Consider the following 16,013-nt stretch of genomic DNA (forward strand, 5'->3'; position numbering starts at 1 on the left):
TCAAACCCAGTTCTCTGGATTAGAGTCCTGCCACTCTTAACCACTACACCATTCGAACTTGGGCTGAGGAGTTAGAATATAATTGTTGGATAAGCTATTTACCTAAGCTATTACCTTTACCTAAGCTATTATAACTACTTGTCAGAATCTGGCTCTACTACTCACCCGGTTTGCTGCTTCTCCCTCCTCAAGTTGATTCAATGAGGACAATTCTTCTGCTCTTGCCTTGATCAGCCGGCAGTACATCAGAGCAATCCTACATATGTCCTCAATAGCAAAGAAGAAAGAAAACTTACGAGACAAAATATAATGTAATCTTGGGAATTGTAGGCTTTCTAGCAATCTACTGCAAAGATAGGCTTCTTCGTTACATACCACAAGGAGACCTAGGTGTCTTCCAGACTGCCATATTGTGCCTGTTTCATTTCCCTTTGTTATGTTTGTTAACAATCCTTTGCTGTCCCCCCTTTCCCCTCTTCCCACCTGCTCTTTCTGAAACATATTTTTCAATGATCTTTTTTCCAGAGATGGCTTGATTTCGGGTTTTGCTTGTTTATAATGGCTCTGCCATTTCTCTTTGTTCTGGCTATCTTGCCATGCACGCTGGCAATTTACCAGACTGTTGGAAACAAGCAGCCAGCCCTCTCCATGCAGCCACAAGGAAAAATTCTTTTCAGAGCACACCCACATACCGCTTCTGGGCTCCATTTTCCAAGTTCTGTGTGCACTGGGTGCTAGCTAGGTTTCTTTTCAACAAGCCATCTAAAAGGAAAGGCAAGACTCTGGGAGTACTTGGGGTCTCCTGGAAAGAAAAGGAAAACTGCTGCCCTGCTGTTGATCTGAGACGAGGTGAAGCTTCAAGGTGTATCTCATCACTTGTGTCCCCCCACCTCCATACTGCCCAGCATATCCTCCACAGAAACTTCCGAAAATAAAAACCAACAAAAGGAACACCCATAAACAATGGCTTAGTAAAATAACTAGTCTATTCAGGGCTTTTTTCTGTGTTGGCACTTGGTGGTACTGGCACCTTTGGGGGGGATCTCTGAATTCCTGAAGGGGGAATTGCGGGAAATCATAGCACCCATATAGATGAGTATCAGCACCTTTTTAAAAACAAAACAACAACAACAAAACCACTGGGTCTATTCAAAAGTTCATGATTAATGAAAGCCTCAGTATTAACCATTACCTCTCCCCCCAATGCATACTTTTTGTGAAAGAAATGTGTGTACAACAATAATAAATGAATGGCGTACAAACACAGCAAAATTCTTGATCGATGAACAAAATGGAACAACAAAACAAGGTAAGGATGCTTTGGCAACCCTCATCAATAACCTTCCAAAGTAACTTCCCCCTTTGTCCTGTGATCAGCCATAATCATAGCTGTGCGGAATTCTTTGTTGGAAATAGCAATGTCTGGTGTACAACAGCAGCAAGAAGGAAGAAGAGCCTACCATGCAGGGGGCAGCAAGGATCACTTAGTTAGGACAGTGAGAGTAGCACCTCTCTTGTTTCCTGGGGGTCATTTCCTTGTCTTGTCTCCTATTGGGCTAAACAGGGCAATATCCTGCTTCTTCTCTCTCTTGCCACACTTCTTCTCTCTCTCTGCAAGATGTAGTCAGATAGCAAGGATCTCTCTCTCTCCTCTTTACTATCAAGTATGTAACTTCCTCAAATAAAACTTTTTGCCTCTCTAATCAGCACACTGTAATTCCGCTGCATTATTTGCACTCATCCATCATTCTTTAGCTACTGTCCATAATTCAGAAAGAGAAGGGACAGCAAAACCAATCAAAATGACCAGTAAAACACAAGAAAACAGCTAACCCACCAAAGACGACTAAACATATGCAAGCTATGATTTGCTGGTGGTCTTTGGGGGTGCAAATGAACTGCTTAGGGCTGCACTCTGGAAGACTCCTTGGTTGTTTCCTTTCTTCTCTTGTGTGGGAAGGCAGAGCAGACTCTAACATAAGGTCACACAAACAATTGTCCAGGGACATCAATTTCATGAGGTGTGGTTTTACACACAAATATTTCCAGTACACATCTTCTCATCAGCCTGGAACCATTTAAGAGATGTAACTCCTCTTTCTGATTATTGATTGAGAACAGAGTCCAAAATACACTAGAATTAACCCCAATATATCAACTGACTAGTTTATGAGTGGGAACCCAACTGCAAACTTGTAGCTGGCATAAGGCCCTGAGCCCTCCATGGGGAGGGCGGAATAGAAATCCAAAGTAAATTAATTAATTGATTAAATTAAATAAGGGAAAGAGCAGGGGTGGGGCAAGTAAATAGCCTGCTACCACTTTGAAATCAGAGACATGTGGAGTGAAGGAGAAAAGCCGCCAGAGTTCAGTGAGTGGGCCATCCCTTTAAGGACACGTGGAAATGGCCTGGCTAGCTGTAAGGCAATAATGGGGAGAGGCAGCTGGTAAGCTCACCATCCCTTGAACACAATAGGTCAAAATGGCAAAAATGTAATCAACTGTCCCCGTGCTAGCAAAGCAGGAGATGCAGCAACTAGGCGGAGATTCTAAACAGCAACACAGGTACAGAGTGCTATATGTGCAACTCCACAAGTGGAAGATATTTTCCAATTTGCTGGAGGCGACAGTTACCATCCAGTTTGATTTTTGTACCCCTCAGGAGTTATGGAGTGACACTGCTGGCTCAGGAAAGCCGTAAGATTTTCTGACCTTCCAAAAACCTGGATGAATGGGGGCTTACAAGTCTATTCCTTCACCGTAAACATGGGAGAAAAAAATTCTTCCTAATCTTTGCCACCGATAGTCTGAAACACGGGCTAACTTTCTGCACGTGGGCTAACTTTCCTCATCTTAATGCCACCCACGCTTTGGAGAGTTGGCGTGGTGTCGTGATTAGATCTGGGAGACCACACGCAGCCATGATTATTTCCGAGTGACTTTTGGGGCAGTCACACGGCCCTTCGTCTAACCTACCTCACAGATGCAGAGGAGTTAGCCGGCATCTGACGAAGAGAACTTGATTCTCGAAAGCTTATGCTACAATAAAATTGGTTAGTCTTAAAGGTGCTACTGGACTCTTTTTGATTTTGCTACCTCACAGGGTTGTTATGATGATCACATGTAGAAGGGATAACACTGAATGGCATCCTGAAATACTTCAAGAAAGGAGCAAGAAAAAAAATGTGATCTATAACCAACCTCAACAAATTTCACCATGATCATGAAGGCCTCCTCAGGATCTGGCCAGGCCAGCTGCTGCCAGGTCTTGACCATCTGAGCATAACAGGTAGATAAGTCCACAGTAGAGGTACTATGTTTATTCAGCTCCCCCAGTGGCTTCAACTGAGCATAGGGGAAAGAAGAACAAAAATACAAATAGTTAATGGAGGGCAGAGTTTATTTTTAAGTCTTTGGGCACTTTCAAATCTCTAGGCAACACCAACGAGACATTTGCGCCTAAGTTTCTGATCCTTAAACCACTTCATCCTGAATGTCCAATCACCTTTTTGCAGTCCACCTACAACATTTTGAGCATCCTTTGGCTGCTCCAGCAGTTTATAAAGGCAAAGATGGAGCTAATCTTTGTGAGCAACACTTCTGAAGCCATACAGAAGCATACATGCCTCTTTCTTCGTCTGGCATAAAGGTGAAAGTATTTTGAAAGCATTATGAAGTCAGAATTTCCCATTACTCGTTTTTGATGTTTAAGGGCCAGAGTAGGCATGACCAAGATTATGGATCTCCAAGCTTTGCCTTGTATTGTGGCCACATGGGAAGGGAAATGTTTAATCTTTCAACCATTGATTAAGCTAAAGGAAACTGAGCTCTTTGCATTTTTATTAGCGTTTTAAAGAGGGCACTGTGGTATTAAAGGGAATATTTTTTTAAAAAAACACTAATGTGAGCTGCTGTAGCACAGCGGTTAAGTGGTTTGGCTGCAAATCAGCTATCTACTGGTTCAAATCCCACTACTACCATGAGCTCAGTAGGCAGCCTTGGGTAAGCCACTCCTCTCAGCCTCAGCTCCCCAGCTGTATTGTGGGGATAATAATAACACTAACTTGTGAGACACTAATCTGTCCAGAAGAGCAGTATATAAGCATAGTAATTATTGTTATTTATTCATAACACTATGGGAAGCCCAGTTTCAATTAGTAAAATTACATGAGGGTCTGAAGAATTAAACTCACCCCCTGTCTGCCTCCAATTCAAACTGGGACTGCATGCACACACAATTTACCTTCTAGAGGTGGTCTGAGATCCATGATCTTTGCCACGTCTTATTTTGGCCTTCACTGAACATAATACTACAGAGTTTTGAGTGGGCAGGATTTTATATTCAAGTTCTTGCCTAGCATACCTGTGATTCTGGAAAAACCATCTACAGCTTCATTGCCACGTAACATACTGATAAAATAAAGAGTGGGTTCAGAAAGAAAATTAACATGGTCAAGGAGAAAGATACTCAAGATAAGAATGTGAAGGCAGTTGTAAAGAGCATCAGAAAAGAAGAGCTGAGAGCCCAGAACCACTGAGCTCTTTTGTTACTGGAGATCCCTTACTTGATCCACTCGTACTGCTCTCTGAGTCCTTTCCAGGCCTATTGTGTATGCCTTCTGGAGCCATTTGGGGATGGCTTCCTTAAACCATTGGTGGAAATTCATCAGTTCAAGAGGACCTTCACTGGAGACAAAGAAACACACAACAACTCCTATACAACAAGGCAGATCCAAAGGCAGAAGACGAACAGTGCAAGCCGGCTAAATGAATTCCATCAGGATTACGTTTACCAACTCAGTGGTTCCAACCTGGTTTTGCTTCACAGATTAGTCATTAAGTGTTCCAAAAGCTCCTCGCATAAAGCGCTCAGCAGCGTACTATATTTTCTCAGAAATACAGGCTCAAACAAAACGCCTTATAGCTGATAGGAGTTGGCAAGCTATACAGCAATCTCTATATGATAGTAATCTGGCCTGAAGACAAAGCCCTCAGCAGAGGTCAGCACCTGTGGCACAGGAAATCTTTCATCTGATGCAGTTCCTGTAGGTTGAGATAGAGTTCGAAAAGGCTCTCTGCTGTCAGGTGGGACATGCCGCTGTCCATCTTGCTCAGCTTCTCTTTGACGTAACAGGACACCTGTAGAAGACCAACAGAAGTCAGAGCTGGTCATTGAAAACAAGTGATCAAGTACATATATATGCTGCCATCCCCAAAGGACCAAAAATGTACCTAATGCACTGTTGCTTTGGGATACCTCTGAAAACCATGTTAGAAATTCAGCCAGTACAAAAACCAATTTCTTGCATATTGAAAGAACATGAACAGGGGCAAGCTTGGGACCCAATAAGATCACATCACCTGCCTTGAAATTAGGGTCAGGGCCAAGCTAGAAGTGACGAATTACACTTGAATGGCCAGTGAACAGACTCGCATGTATTCCTCCCTGTTCGCTTGCGCTCCTCTCGGTTCACTTGCCATTCAAGTGTAATTCGTCACTTCTAGCTTGGCCCTCAGTCACTGAAATGGTAGCATAGCATAACATTATAACTGTCTTTCTGTGGTTTTCTCATCTTTTCTTCGTGCTTTTTCAAACCCCCATTGGTCCAATTTGAAAGCGCATTAGGGAACAACAAAGAAACCACAGAGAGACAACAAATGGAAAATGAGGAAGCTGGAAGAAAAAAACCCGGCTGCACTCCAGCAGCCAACCCATGGGAAATCTTGCGAGTGGGGGAAAAAGAAGAGTTTCTGCACCCCGTGATGCATCAGCCAACTCACAGCAGTGTCTGTCTGCTTCTCTCTCTGACTACCCCAGTATCTCAGTGAACGGGAGAGGGACTTACTTTCATCACATCAGCCTCCCATGGGGGCCTTTCCTTCCTTGTTGTGCCAGGAATGACCTCATTCCCAGCGTGATGAGGAAGAGCTCCAGAGTGCATGGGAGCACGCTCCACTCCAGAGCTCCTGATCCCATTTCCTGTGCTTCCCCCGTGCTGGCCAGGTGAGTGGTGCCAGGGGGTGAAGGCTGGGAGGGGGGGTTGCCCTGCTGTCACCAGGGGCAACCGAACAGAGCTATTTCCTCACAAGACCCACTGAAGCAATGTCTACAGTTAAGAAACTACCATTCCTTTTACCCTCTGGTTCCCCACAGCCCTGCCATTTTAGGCCAAGCCTGGAAGACAGACTGAATCATAGCAACTAGACTACAAGCAAACAGTGACTGGTTGCTACACATTGACTGGTTGCTACATATTGAGTCAATGAAGGATGACAAGTTAATATGAATTAGTCTGAGTCAAACCAGGGACACAACTGGCTCAAGAAGTTTAATTATGGAAACATGACCTCTACTATTCCCTAGCATACTTATGGTACCAGTTGGCAAATTAATAGGATCAACACTAGACAGTAACCAAACCTCGAAAAATTTTGTTTAACAGAGCTTTTCCTATATATATTTGTCACACAACAGCCACTCAAATAACTGAATAATGAATACTGAACCATGTAACAGGAGGTGTACCGTTCTGATTGTTGTATGTAATGTACTATGTTGTTAATTGGTTCTTGTTGTTTTTAAAAAACTACTGAAAACGTTGAATAAAAGATAATTTTAAAAAAATAAGTTTAATTATTAATATTATACTGTAGGGAGTTGTGAATTTGGTGATGTTCCTTTATTGCATTGCATAGTTATTTTAACATGATCTCTTAAGGGAAAAGCCTTTGTTTTAGTTTCACTTTTCACTTGTTATAGGGTTGCCGTTCTTCCAGTGGGGGCAGAGGATCCCCCATTCCCAACCTCTGCCCCCAGCCATCACTCACCATGCCTCCCAGGGCACATTCCTGGTGTGGCATGATAATATCACTTCGTACCAGGCTGATTGGACTCCAAACGGGCCGATTCTTTAAGAATCAGTCCAGTGTGAAATTCAGGAGCGCTCCAGCAGCCTGCATGATGATGTCACTCCCGGAAGTAATGTCACCGTGCCATGCCATGCTGGGAGCATGCCCCAAGAGGCCTGTTCCCCCACCTTTCCCCCTCACTGGGAGGGTAAGGGGACCTGGCAACCCTATTAAGCCAGTTGTTGGCTGTGGCTGATTATGGTCTAGTGGGACCCAGACCAGGCCTGGCCGATGTTCAATAAAGTTTTGAACCACTTTGGTACAAGAATTGTGCACTTTGGTGCAACAGCATGTAAGCCCACAGCCTTCAGCAGTGGTCCAGTCCCTAAAGGTTCATAGGTGCCAGAAGAAACCTGTGGCTGAGCTGTGTTCTTTGGCTGAATTCTGTGACTTTGGAGCTTCCCGATACTGGATGCTGCATGACAGGCTTGTCGCAGGTATATTGATCAGGCAATACAACGCTGCTTGTTGGGGGAGACCTTGATGTTTAAACAGTGGAGGACATTGCTGGGGTCATGGAACTGGCTGCCCAGCAAGGGCAGGAGTTACAGAGGAGTGGAAAGGAGGGTGCTTCAAGGTTGCATCATGTAGCCACCCGTAAATCTGAGTTGGCACCAAAACTACAGCCCCATGTTCTACTTGAGCAAGACAGCATGCTGGTTTCATTATGGGGCTCTGCATAATTCTGACAATAGTTTTTGAGACCCAGTTGCTTGCTGTGGGACAGGTACCCTTGAGACTCAGCTAGCCAGATTTCTATCGCAATACTGAGTGACTCCCCATGCTACAACTGCAGAATTCATGTTTGCTTGATCACTCCACTCACATTTGGATTTTTTTGCAATTTGCATTATTTATTATTTATTGGTTCTATTTCTAGCCTGCTCTCCCTGCAAACGGGCTCAGAGATGTTTTTTTCCCACTTTTACAAAATTCATGTCGGCTCATTAACTATACAGTAAAAATGAAACCCAGAGTCTAGAGGAAAATACAGCTTCTAATAGCTATCAAACAAATAATACAGAAATCTACTAAAGAGAAAAAAAATCCTTTTAAAAAACAATACTCTGGCCTCATCCCCTTAGTGTTGGTTTATCAGTCCCCTCAGTGATGGTTTATTAATTCTTCTTTTGGCAAGGCAATCTTTGTCCCATTTCCTTCCAACTCTTTGAGACTAAAAGATCCGTGTTTTTGACTGTAGTCATTATTACACATCCCACATAGTAGCCGTTAATCTGGCTGACTCCATCATTTCTTCCCATTGAAAGCAGGAAGGAAAGCAGAAAGGATCCTGGGCTTGTAGGTTTTCAGAGGTTTCTGTGTCAGGCTGTTGATGATATTGGTCACCACAACATTTGCATGAAGACTGGCATGGGATGCCATCTTTGGCTCCTTGACATGAGCACAGTCGCCAGTGGCATAGATGTTGTCATATCCTATCACCTGAAGGTGTTCATTCACTTTCAAACATTAGAGGGCATCAGAGCCAAGCAGTTATGCGTCATGGACAGTCCTGTCAAAAAGCACCTCGTGCCCTTCAACCAGGAGAGCATATTTTTGGGAGAGACAGCCAATGGGTTTGAGGGAGAGACAGCCAATGGGTGCCTGAGAGAATCAGGGAACAAACAGGGCCTATAGCCTTTCAGGAAGAACTGCCTTCAGGACAGGTATTTAAGAGACACTTGAATCATATCCGCAGAGCACCATCAGAGGATCCAGCATGTGAAGGGCAGAGCAGGATCACCAAGAACATAGGGGAGATGGGGAAGCCCTGGAGACATCTGTCGAAGGGGATAATCCCAACCGAAGAGGTGACCAACAGTCAGAACCAGCCCCACCAGTGTCCCACAAATCAGGAGAGACCAGGGACCTAGAGCCCCAGGGCACTGTTCAAGCTGTATCACAGACAAACTCCAAAATAACCAGCCCCTGGAGATAGGGGAGAATTTAAAAACCACCAGATAGATTAACTCTGTAGACTGAGTCTTAGAAGGAAAGGGATGTTATATCACGGGGAGCTCTATATTTGGTGATGTTCCTTTATTGTATTGTATAGTTATTTTAACATGATCCCTTAGGGGGAAAACCTTAGTTTTCGTTTCACTTTTCTCTCATTAAGTTGATTGCTGGCTGTGGCTGGTTATGGCCTAGCAAGATCCAGACCAGGCCTGGCCTCTCTTCAATAAAGTTTTGTAGTGCTTTGATACCAGATCCTGTGAAGTTATTACAATGAACAAGATGGAAATAAACCCTCACCAAAACGGGCCTGATCCGTGCCAAAATGGGCTCGTTTCGGGCCCGTTTTGGGCTGCTGCGGAGTGCAGAAGCTCTCCTACCTTCCGCAGCAACCCAAAATGGGCCTGATCCGTGCCAAAATGGGCCTGAAATGAGCCCGTTTTGGTGCAGATCGGTCCCATTTTGAGCCGCTGCGGGGCGCAGGAGTGCTCTTGCCCTCCAGAGAGCCGAAAACAGCCCTGTTTGGGCACAGATCGGGCCTGCAGGAGCGCTCCTGCCCTCTGCAGCACTGAAAACGGCCCTGTTTGGGCAAGGATCGGGCCCGATCTGGGCCAAACTGGGGTGATCCAGGCAGCTGCTGCACATGGGAGCGCACAGTGCCGCAGGGGAGCGTGCACAGAAGGTGCTCCCCCCCTCGCCAGGCAGGTAATTGGTGGTGGGGTGTGAGGGGTGGGGGCGGGGGATCCCCTGTCCCCATCGGGGGTATGATATCCCTAGCTTACCTTGTGCTGTGAGGTCTCAGGAGGACAGCCTCCGAACAGTCCCTAACAAAATGATTTTGGAGGGGATGGCAGGCACTTTCGTCGTCATAGCCTGTCTCCCTTTCAAAACATTTTTTGACTTGCACATGCACGATTCCATTCAGCTCATTTTGCAAGGAGGCTTCCATGGCTGAACAGAAAAGGAAAGAGCTTCAGGGGAAGAACTGGGCATTTTAACCCTTCAGATGCCAAAATACGCAAAAGAACTTCACCATCTACCCGCAGCAAAAGAAAACACCAGTGAAAGTGCAGTCCCTGGAAAAATGATGAAAAAACGGCAACAAAACAATATGTACATGTTTTGCAAATGTAGACGTGGGGAAGCCTGGGGAAAAGCTGCCAGAGTTCTGAGAGCCAAGCTACAAGTGACGACTTACACAGGTTGGACACTTGTCAGCTTCCCTCAAGTTTTGATGGGAAATGTAGGCATCCTGGTTTTACAGCTTGGCTCTCCATTACAGCTGCAAGACCAGGATGCCTACATTTCCCATGAAAACTTGAGGGAAGCTGACAAGTGTCCAACCTGTGTCAGGCGTCACTTGTAGCTTGGCTCTGAGAATGGAGCATGCCTATAAGGATGTGTGGAAATGGCCAGTGAGAGACAATGCAATTAAGCCCTTCATCCACACCCTCCTCTGCACTTCTGTAGGATAAAACTGGAACCCCGTTTGCTATAAAGCATCAAAACAGCTACTTACCAACTCCTGCAGTTCTAAGTATGCAATGGAGAAGAGATCCAGTCTCATGGTGCTACAAGGGTGGAGAAGGAAAAACTGGTGATCAGAAATTAGTTAGCTTTAGAGTTCTTCAGCCACCTGCTTTATTGCAAATACTTTCAGGCCCATCAACATGATGTACAGCAATTACAGGCCCAGGGCCAAGTACAGCCCTTTAAATAACACCAGAGAGCAGAGGGCTTCTTGACACATTACAAAAGACTTTGAAGCAGAGATTCAATAGGAGTTTTGTATTTCCCAGATAAGTTACTTGAGTGTGTGCAAGTGTGCAGACATACACATGTTTTCCCATTAGCTGTCTGTGGACTCGCTCATGCAGTCACACACCCCTTGATCCCATGGATAGACAGGCATGAGTTTTGTCCCAGGTCCTCTGATACTGGGGGAATGCCTCCCATGTTGCAGCTTATCTTTGCACATGCAGATGGGAAGGGGAGAGCAGTTGGCTTGCTTTTTGCCAGCCGCTACTGCCTGGGTTCACTCCTCCAGGCATAGCCATGTTAGGTCTGCTTTTTTCACTCATGTAATTCATCTCATGTAGTTTCCCTCTCACATGCACCCTTTTCTTCTTGCACCTCGGGTATGTGGGCAGCAGTGGCTTCAGTCTTCCACTCCCCACTGTTTTCTCTACCTTAAAGCATCCCATGGAACTGCTAGTGGCTCCATTTGTGAAATTACATTTCTGATACGGCTGCAAATAAGTTTTGCAACAGAAGCAATAGGGTGTCCACAGGACATTTTTAGAAGAAGAAACCAACATGGAGGGGAAATCTGAAGCTGCTCCTGCCTCTGCTCCCCAGCCATGAGATGAGAAGGGCGCAAATGCGTTTGAGAGATGAATGTGTGCTTCAGAGTCTTCAGTCTTTTTTGAGTCTCACTCAAAAAACACAAGGACTTCATAACATGTCAACAGGCTTACAATTGCCAGCCTAACAGCAAGAATAACAACAACAACAACAACAACAACAACCAATTTATATACCGCCCTTCAGGACAACTTAATGCCCACTCAGAGCGGTTCACAAGGTATGCTATTATTACCCCATAACAATCACCCTGTGAGGTGGGTGGGGCTGAGAGAGCTCCAGAGAACTGTGACTCGCCCAAGGTCACCCAGCTGGCTTCAAGTGGAGGAGTGGGGAATCAAACCCGGCTCTCCAGATTAGAGTCCCGTGCTCATGAATGTAAAGGAAGTAATGGAACCTGGGTACAGTCCACTTTGTGGGAGCCAGGAACGGGCCCAGACCCTTCACCTTCTTCCTCTCATCAAAACTAGCTCATAAAACTAGTTAACAACCAGGGACATACAGTGTTAAAAAAATCTGTAATTCCAATGGTCCAGTAGAAAGAACTGAAGAAATTTCTAGTTTGTGAAAGTGACAAAAAAGATCTAGAGATATTGCATTACCTTCTGACCAGTTTTTCCTTTCTAGAGCTAGTTTGGTGTAGTGGTTAAGAGCGGCAGGACTCTAATCTGGAGAACTGGGTTTGATTCCCCATTCCTCTGCTGGAAGACAGCTGGATGACCTTGGGTCAACCCCAGCTCTCCAGAGCTCTCTCACCCGACCCACCTCACAGTGTGATTGTTGTGGGGATAATGGTAGCATACTTTGTAAACCTCTCTGAGTGAGTGTTAAGTTGTTCTAAAGGACAGTATATGAATCAAATGTTGTTGTTATATTTTATTCCTAACTCAATGATAGATAACGGGCATATTCAAATATACATTCAAATGAATTAATATAGGCAATAAGAAATAGTTTATTTTATTCTCCTGGAAAGAACTAGCAATCCCAGCAATGGGGTGGAATCAGGGCTTTTTTTCAGCTGGAACGCGGTGGAACAGAGTTCCAGAACCTCTTGAAAATGGTCACATGGCTGGTGGCGCCGCCTCCTGATCTCCAGACAGAGGGGAGTTTAGATTGCCCTCTGTGTCGCTCCAGCAATCTAAACTCCCCTCTGTTTGGAGATCAGGGGGCGGGGCCACCAGGCATGTGACCATTTTCTCCAAGGGCAACCCACTGAGTTCCACCACCTCTTTTCCCAGAAAAAAAGCCCTGGATGGAGTATTACTGTTGCTAGACTTAGCGCTTCACTCTCTTGGCTTGAACAATTCACTTCAAAGTGAATTTTTGTCTCTGGGTAAAGATGTTGCCCTGACCTGAACTAGCCCAATCTCATCAGATCTCATAATAATAATATTATAATAATAACATTTGTTTCATATACTGCCCTTCAGGATGACTTAACACCCACTCAGAGTGGTTTACAAAGTATGTTATTATTATCTTCACAACAACACCCTGTGAGATGGATGGGGCTGAGAGAGCTCCTAGAAGCTGTGACTAACCCAAGATCACCCAGCTGGCTTCAAGTGGAGGAGTAAGGAATCAAACCTGGTTCTCCAGATTAGAGTCCTGCGCTCTTAACCACTACACCAAACTGGCTCAGAAGCTAAGCGGGGTCACTGCTGGTTAGTAATTGGATGGGAGGCCTCCATGGAGGACCAGGGTTGCTATGTAGAGGCAGGTAATGGCAAATCACCTCTGTTAGACTCTTGCCTTGAAAACCCCAGCAGGGGTCGCCATAAGTCAGATATTACTTGAGGGCACTCTCTACCACCAAAGATATAGAGAATATTTTGTAAGCACCCAGCCTACTCCTGAGGAGAACAACTTCTTCCTAAGACTTACTTGCTGAAATATTTGTTCCAGACTTTGTGGCACTGCTGGAGATCTGCATTCACTTCCTTGACAAGACTGACCAGAGCTTTGCCACACTCCTCCATGGTCTACAAGGAAAAACATAAAGGAAGGAGGTCTAGGCATGTCTAGTCAAACATTTCTCAAATGGATGGATTATCCTCATCTCTATAGGGCACAATGCTGTCCAGGACACTTCTGAAATTACAAACTACCCCTTCTTTTATCTCCTACCCTCCTTCTGTACTTTATTTATAGAGACTGCTTCCACAGTGGCCAGTGGGATGCTCCTAATTTGGGGGGGGGGGACTTGCATGGCTTCCATACTTTCCCCCATTGAGCTGGGGGGGACCACTTTCTCCAGCTCAAAGGGAGCTCTAGGTTGGTCATAGGTGGAGCATTTATCTGGATGCTCCTCCCAGAACCAATCAGGGGAAGGGGAGGAGCTAATTTCCATACCCCCTTTTAAACCCTTTAATGCCCCCCAAGTGAGTTGAAGTGCGTGCAACACCACAGCTCAGCTATGAAACGTGGAGGGGGGGGGGGGTTGCCGTACCAGCTGTCACCATGCAATAGAAATGTGGGATAGTGGCAAGTAAAGCAGTGTAGGATAGCATGCAAAATGTCTGCTTGATGCTGTTTCCGCAGCATCAGTAGCTTTTCCCAACCATGGTGGGAATGGTGAGAGTAAGCAAGTTCCAATTTGCTGAGGTACCTACGTTCAAACTTGCAAGGTGAACTGGAGCTGGATTTAACTAAGGTGTTTTTAAAATATGATCCATGTACAAAATAAAGTAGGAGAAGCAAAGAGAGCACTGCATGGCAATAAGCTGTGTTCAAGCCCAATCTGAACTTGCTGTAACAGCTGAATGTGACCTGTAAGTGATCTGGGCCATCACAGATGCAGCCAGCGGCAATTTCTGTGTTTGCTGTGGCTGAGAGAGAAATGACCTAAAGAACCAAATAAGCTACTGCTGCTGCCACTGCTGCTGCCGCCACCACCGCCCATATCCATGGGTGCTCAGATTACATTTGTTTGCATGTCATTCGCTTACATAACTACTTTGCATGTCATTCGCTTACATAACTACTTATTTGGTGGACTCTGGTTAAAGGGTGGACAAGAAATGCAGTGGGTGAACTATCCCCTTTGTAGTCTTTGCCAGAGTAGGGAAGGTTTGGTCAATGTTAGTGAACTGGTGCAGCCATCCCAGAATCCAGGGCTTTTTTTCAGCTGGAACGCGGTGGAACGGAGTTCCGGAACCCCTTGAAAATGGTCACATGGCTGGTGGCTCCACCCCCTGATCTCCAGATAGAGGGGAGTTTAGATTGCCCTCCGTGCCATGTGGTGCGGAGGGCAATCTAAACTCCCCTCTGTCTGGAGATCAGGGGGCGGGGCCACCAGCCATGTGACCATTTTCACCAAGGGCGATTTCAACTTTTAAAAACTCCCCCCTTGTTCCAGCGGACCCAAAGTGATGTCCTTGTGTGGTCCTGAGTTCCACCACCTCTTTTCCCAGAAAAAAAAGCCCTGCTAGAATCTATAGGACTCACAAGTCAGCAACCCATGGCAACCAGAATGGAAAGAGGTATTTACCTTTACCATTGGCTTCAGCTGTTGCTTCTTCATCTGAAACCATTCTGTTGTTCCTAACTGAGACCAGAGGAAATGGAATGAAAAGTACCACCGCAGCATTTTGCATGCTCCAAAACACATTTACAACATTTATGAGGGGAATGGTCAAACATCACTCACATAGGAACAAATTATTATTTGGCCTGATGTTAGAAGGTCCAAGGGCAGTACAAGAGAGAGAGAGAAAGTGAGGATCAAAACCAGATCTTTTGATCATTCCTATGATATACAACATCCTCAACAGAAGAAAAACCACACCACGCTTTTCTTAATAATAGTAGGAATGGCCAACCAAAGGCCTTGCGTTGATGGCCAGTTTAAAAGAGAATGGATGACCCACCACTTTTCGGTTTCAGTTGACTGCAGGAAAAAAAAACATAGGGATACGGGACCGCCTCCCTCCTTATGTCCCCCTATGGCAGCTTTGCTCATCTGAACAGGGTATTTGCAGGTGCCAGCCTGCACACGGGTGAAATCGACAGCAGCCTGTACATGGGCTCTCTGTGTGGTAGCCCCCACCCTGTAGAATGACCTGCCTAAGAAGGTCAGGAGAGCCCCCACGCTCCTGGCTTTCTGCAAACAATGCAAAACCAAATTATTCAAAAAGACTTTTTACTCAGATAGGAGAATAGTATTGTAGGGAGGGGGTCTCAGATGCTTCACTAATGAGTTAGGGACCATAGACTTCACCACTATGTTACCTTGCATATTACTTGGTGCTTTGAATATGTACTCCTATAGACTACCTGTGCTTCATGTTATCTAATGTCAGTCCTAGAACTGATTGTGTTCTGTTTTAGCAGTTCTTCAACTTTGTATAGGATCCTTGCTAATGCTATGTCTTTGTAAAATCCTATGACATTGTTTATGGAAATGTCCTTTACACTGTATGGTAATGTCCTGATACTGATTGTACTAATCTCACACTATGTAATCTGCCTTGAGTCTCAGTGAGAAAGACGGACTATAAATGACATAAATAAATAAATAATAAATAATAAATAAATGCTCAAGGTCTCAAAAAGGGTCTGAACTACACCAATGGGATTGGGAGATGAGAAGATTAAGATATTGCTGTGGCTATATACCTTGAGTGCCTCGGTCACCATTTGTTGAAGGTCAGGGGTCAAAGTACAAAGTTCTCTGAAGGCTTTCATTTTACATATTTGGACCAAGAGCCTGTAAGGATGAAAATAATTGCTGATATACTGAGTTTAAGATCTGGGCAGGCTGGTTCTTCTTTCACACATTC

The 16,013-nt window shown here is 45.0% G+C and overlaps 1 protein-coding gene across 2 annotated transcripts in view; it reads right to left on the reverse strand.

Annotated features, from left to right (window-relative positions):
• Positions 1–16,013, reverse strand: part of UNC13D (unc-13 homolog D) — a 79,365-nt gene that overhangs the window by 24,110 nt on the left and 39,242 nt on the right. For both annotated transcript variants that reach the window (XM_054975248.1, XM_054975247.1), the window contains exons 15-22: positions 15,850–15,940; positions 14,723–14,779; positions 13,117–13,214; positions 10,385–10,436; positions 5,009–5,139; positions 4,566–4,686; positions 3,202–3,345; positions 166–267 (exon numbers count right to left, since the gene is read on the reverse strand). In XM_054975248.1, coding sequence (XP_054831223.1) covers positions 166–267; positions 3,202–3,345; positions 4,566–4,686; positions 5,009–5,139; positions 10,385–10,436; positions 13,117–13,214; positions 14,723–14,779; positions 15,850–15,940 — 796 coding nt within the window. The remainder of the gene's footprint in view (positions 1–165; positions 268–3,201; positions 3,346–4,565; positions 4,687–5,008; positions 5,140–10,384; positions 10,437–13,116; positions 13,215–14,722; positions 14,780–15,849; positions 15,941–16,013) is intronic.

Source organism: Eublepharis macularius, chromosome 4 (genome assembly GCF_028583425.1).
Source record: "Eublepharis macularius isolate TG4126 chromosome 4, MPM_Emac_v1.0, whole genome shotgun sequence".
Lineage (NCBI taxonomy): Eukaryota > Metazoa > Chordata > Lepidosauria > Squamata > Eublepharidae > Eublepharis > Eublepharis macularius.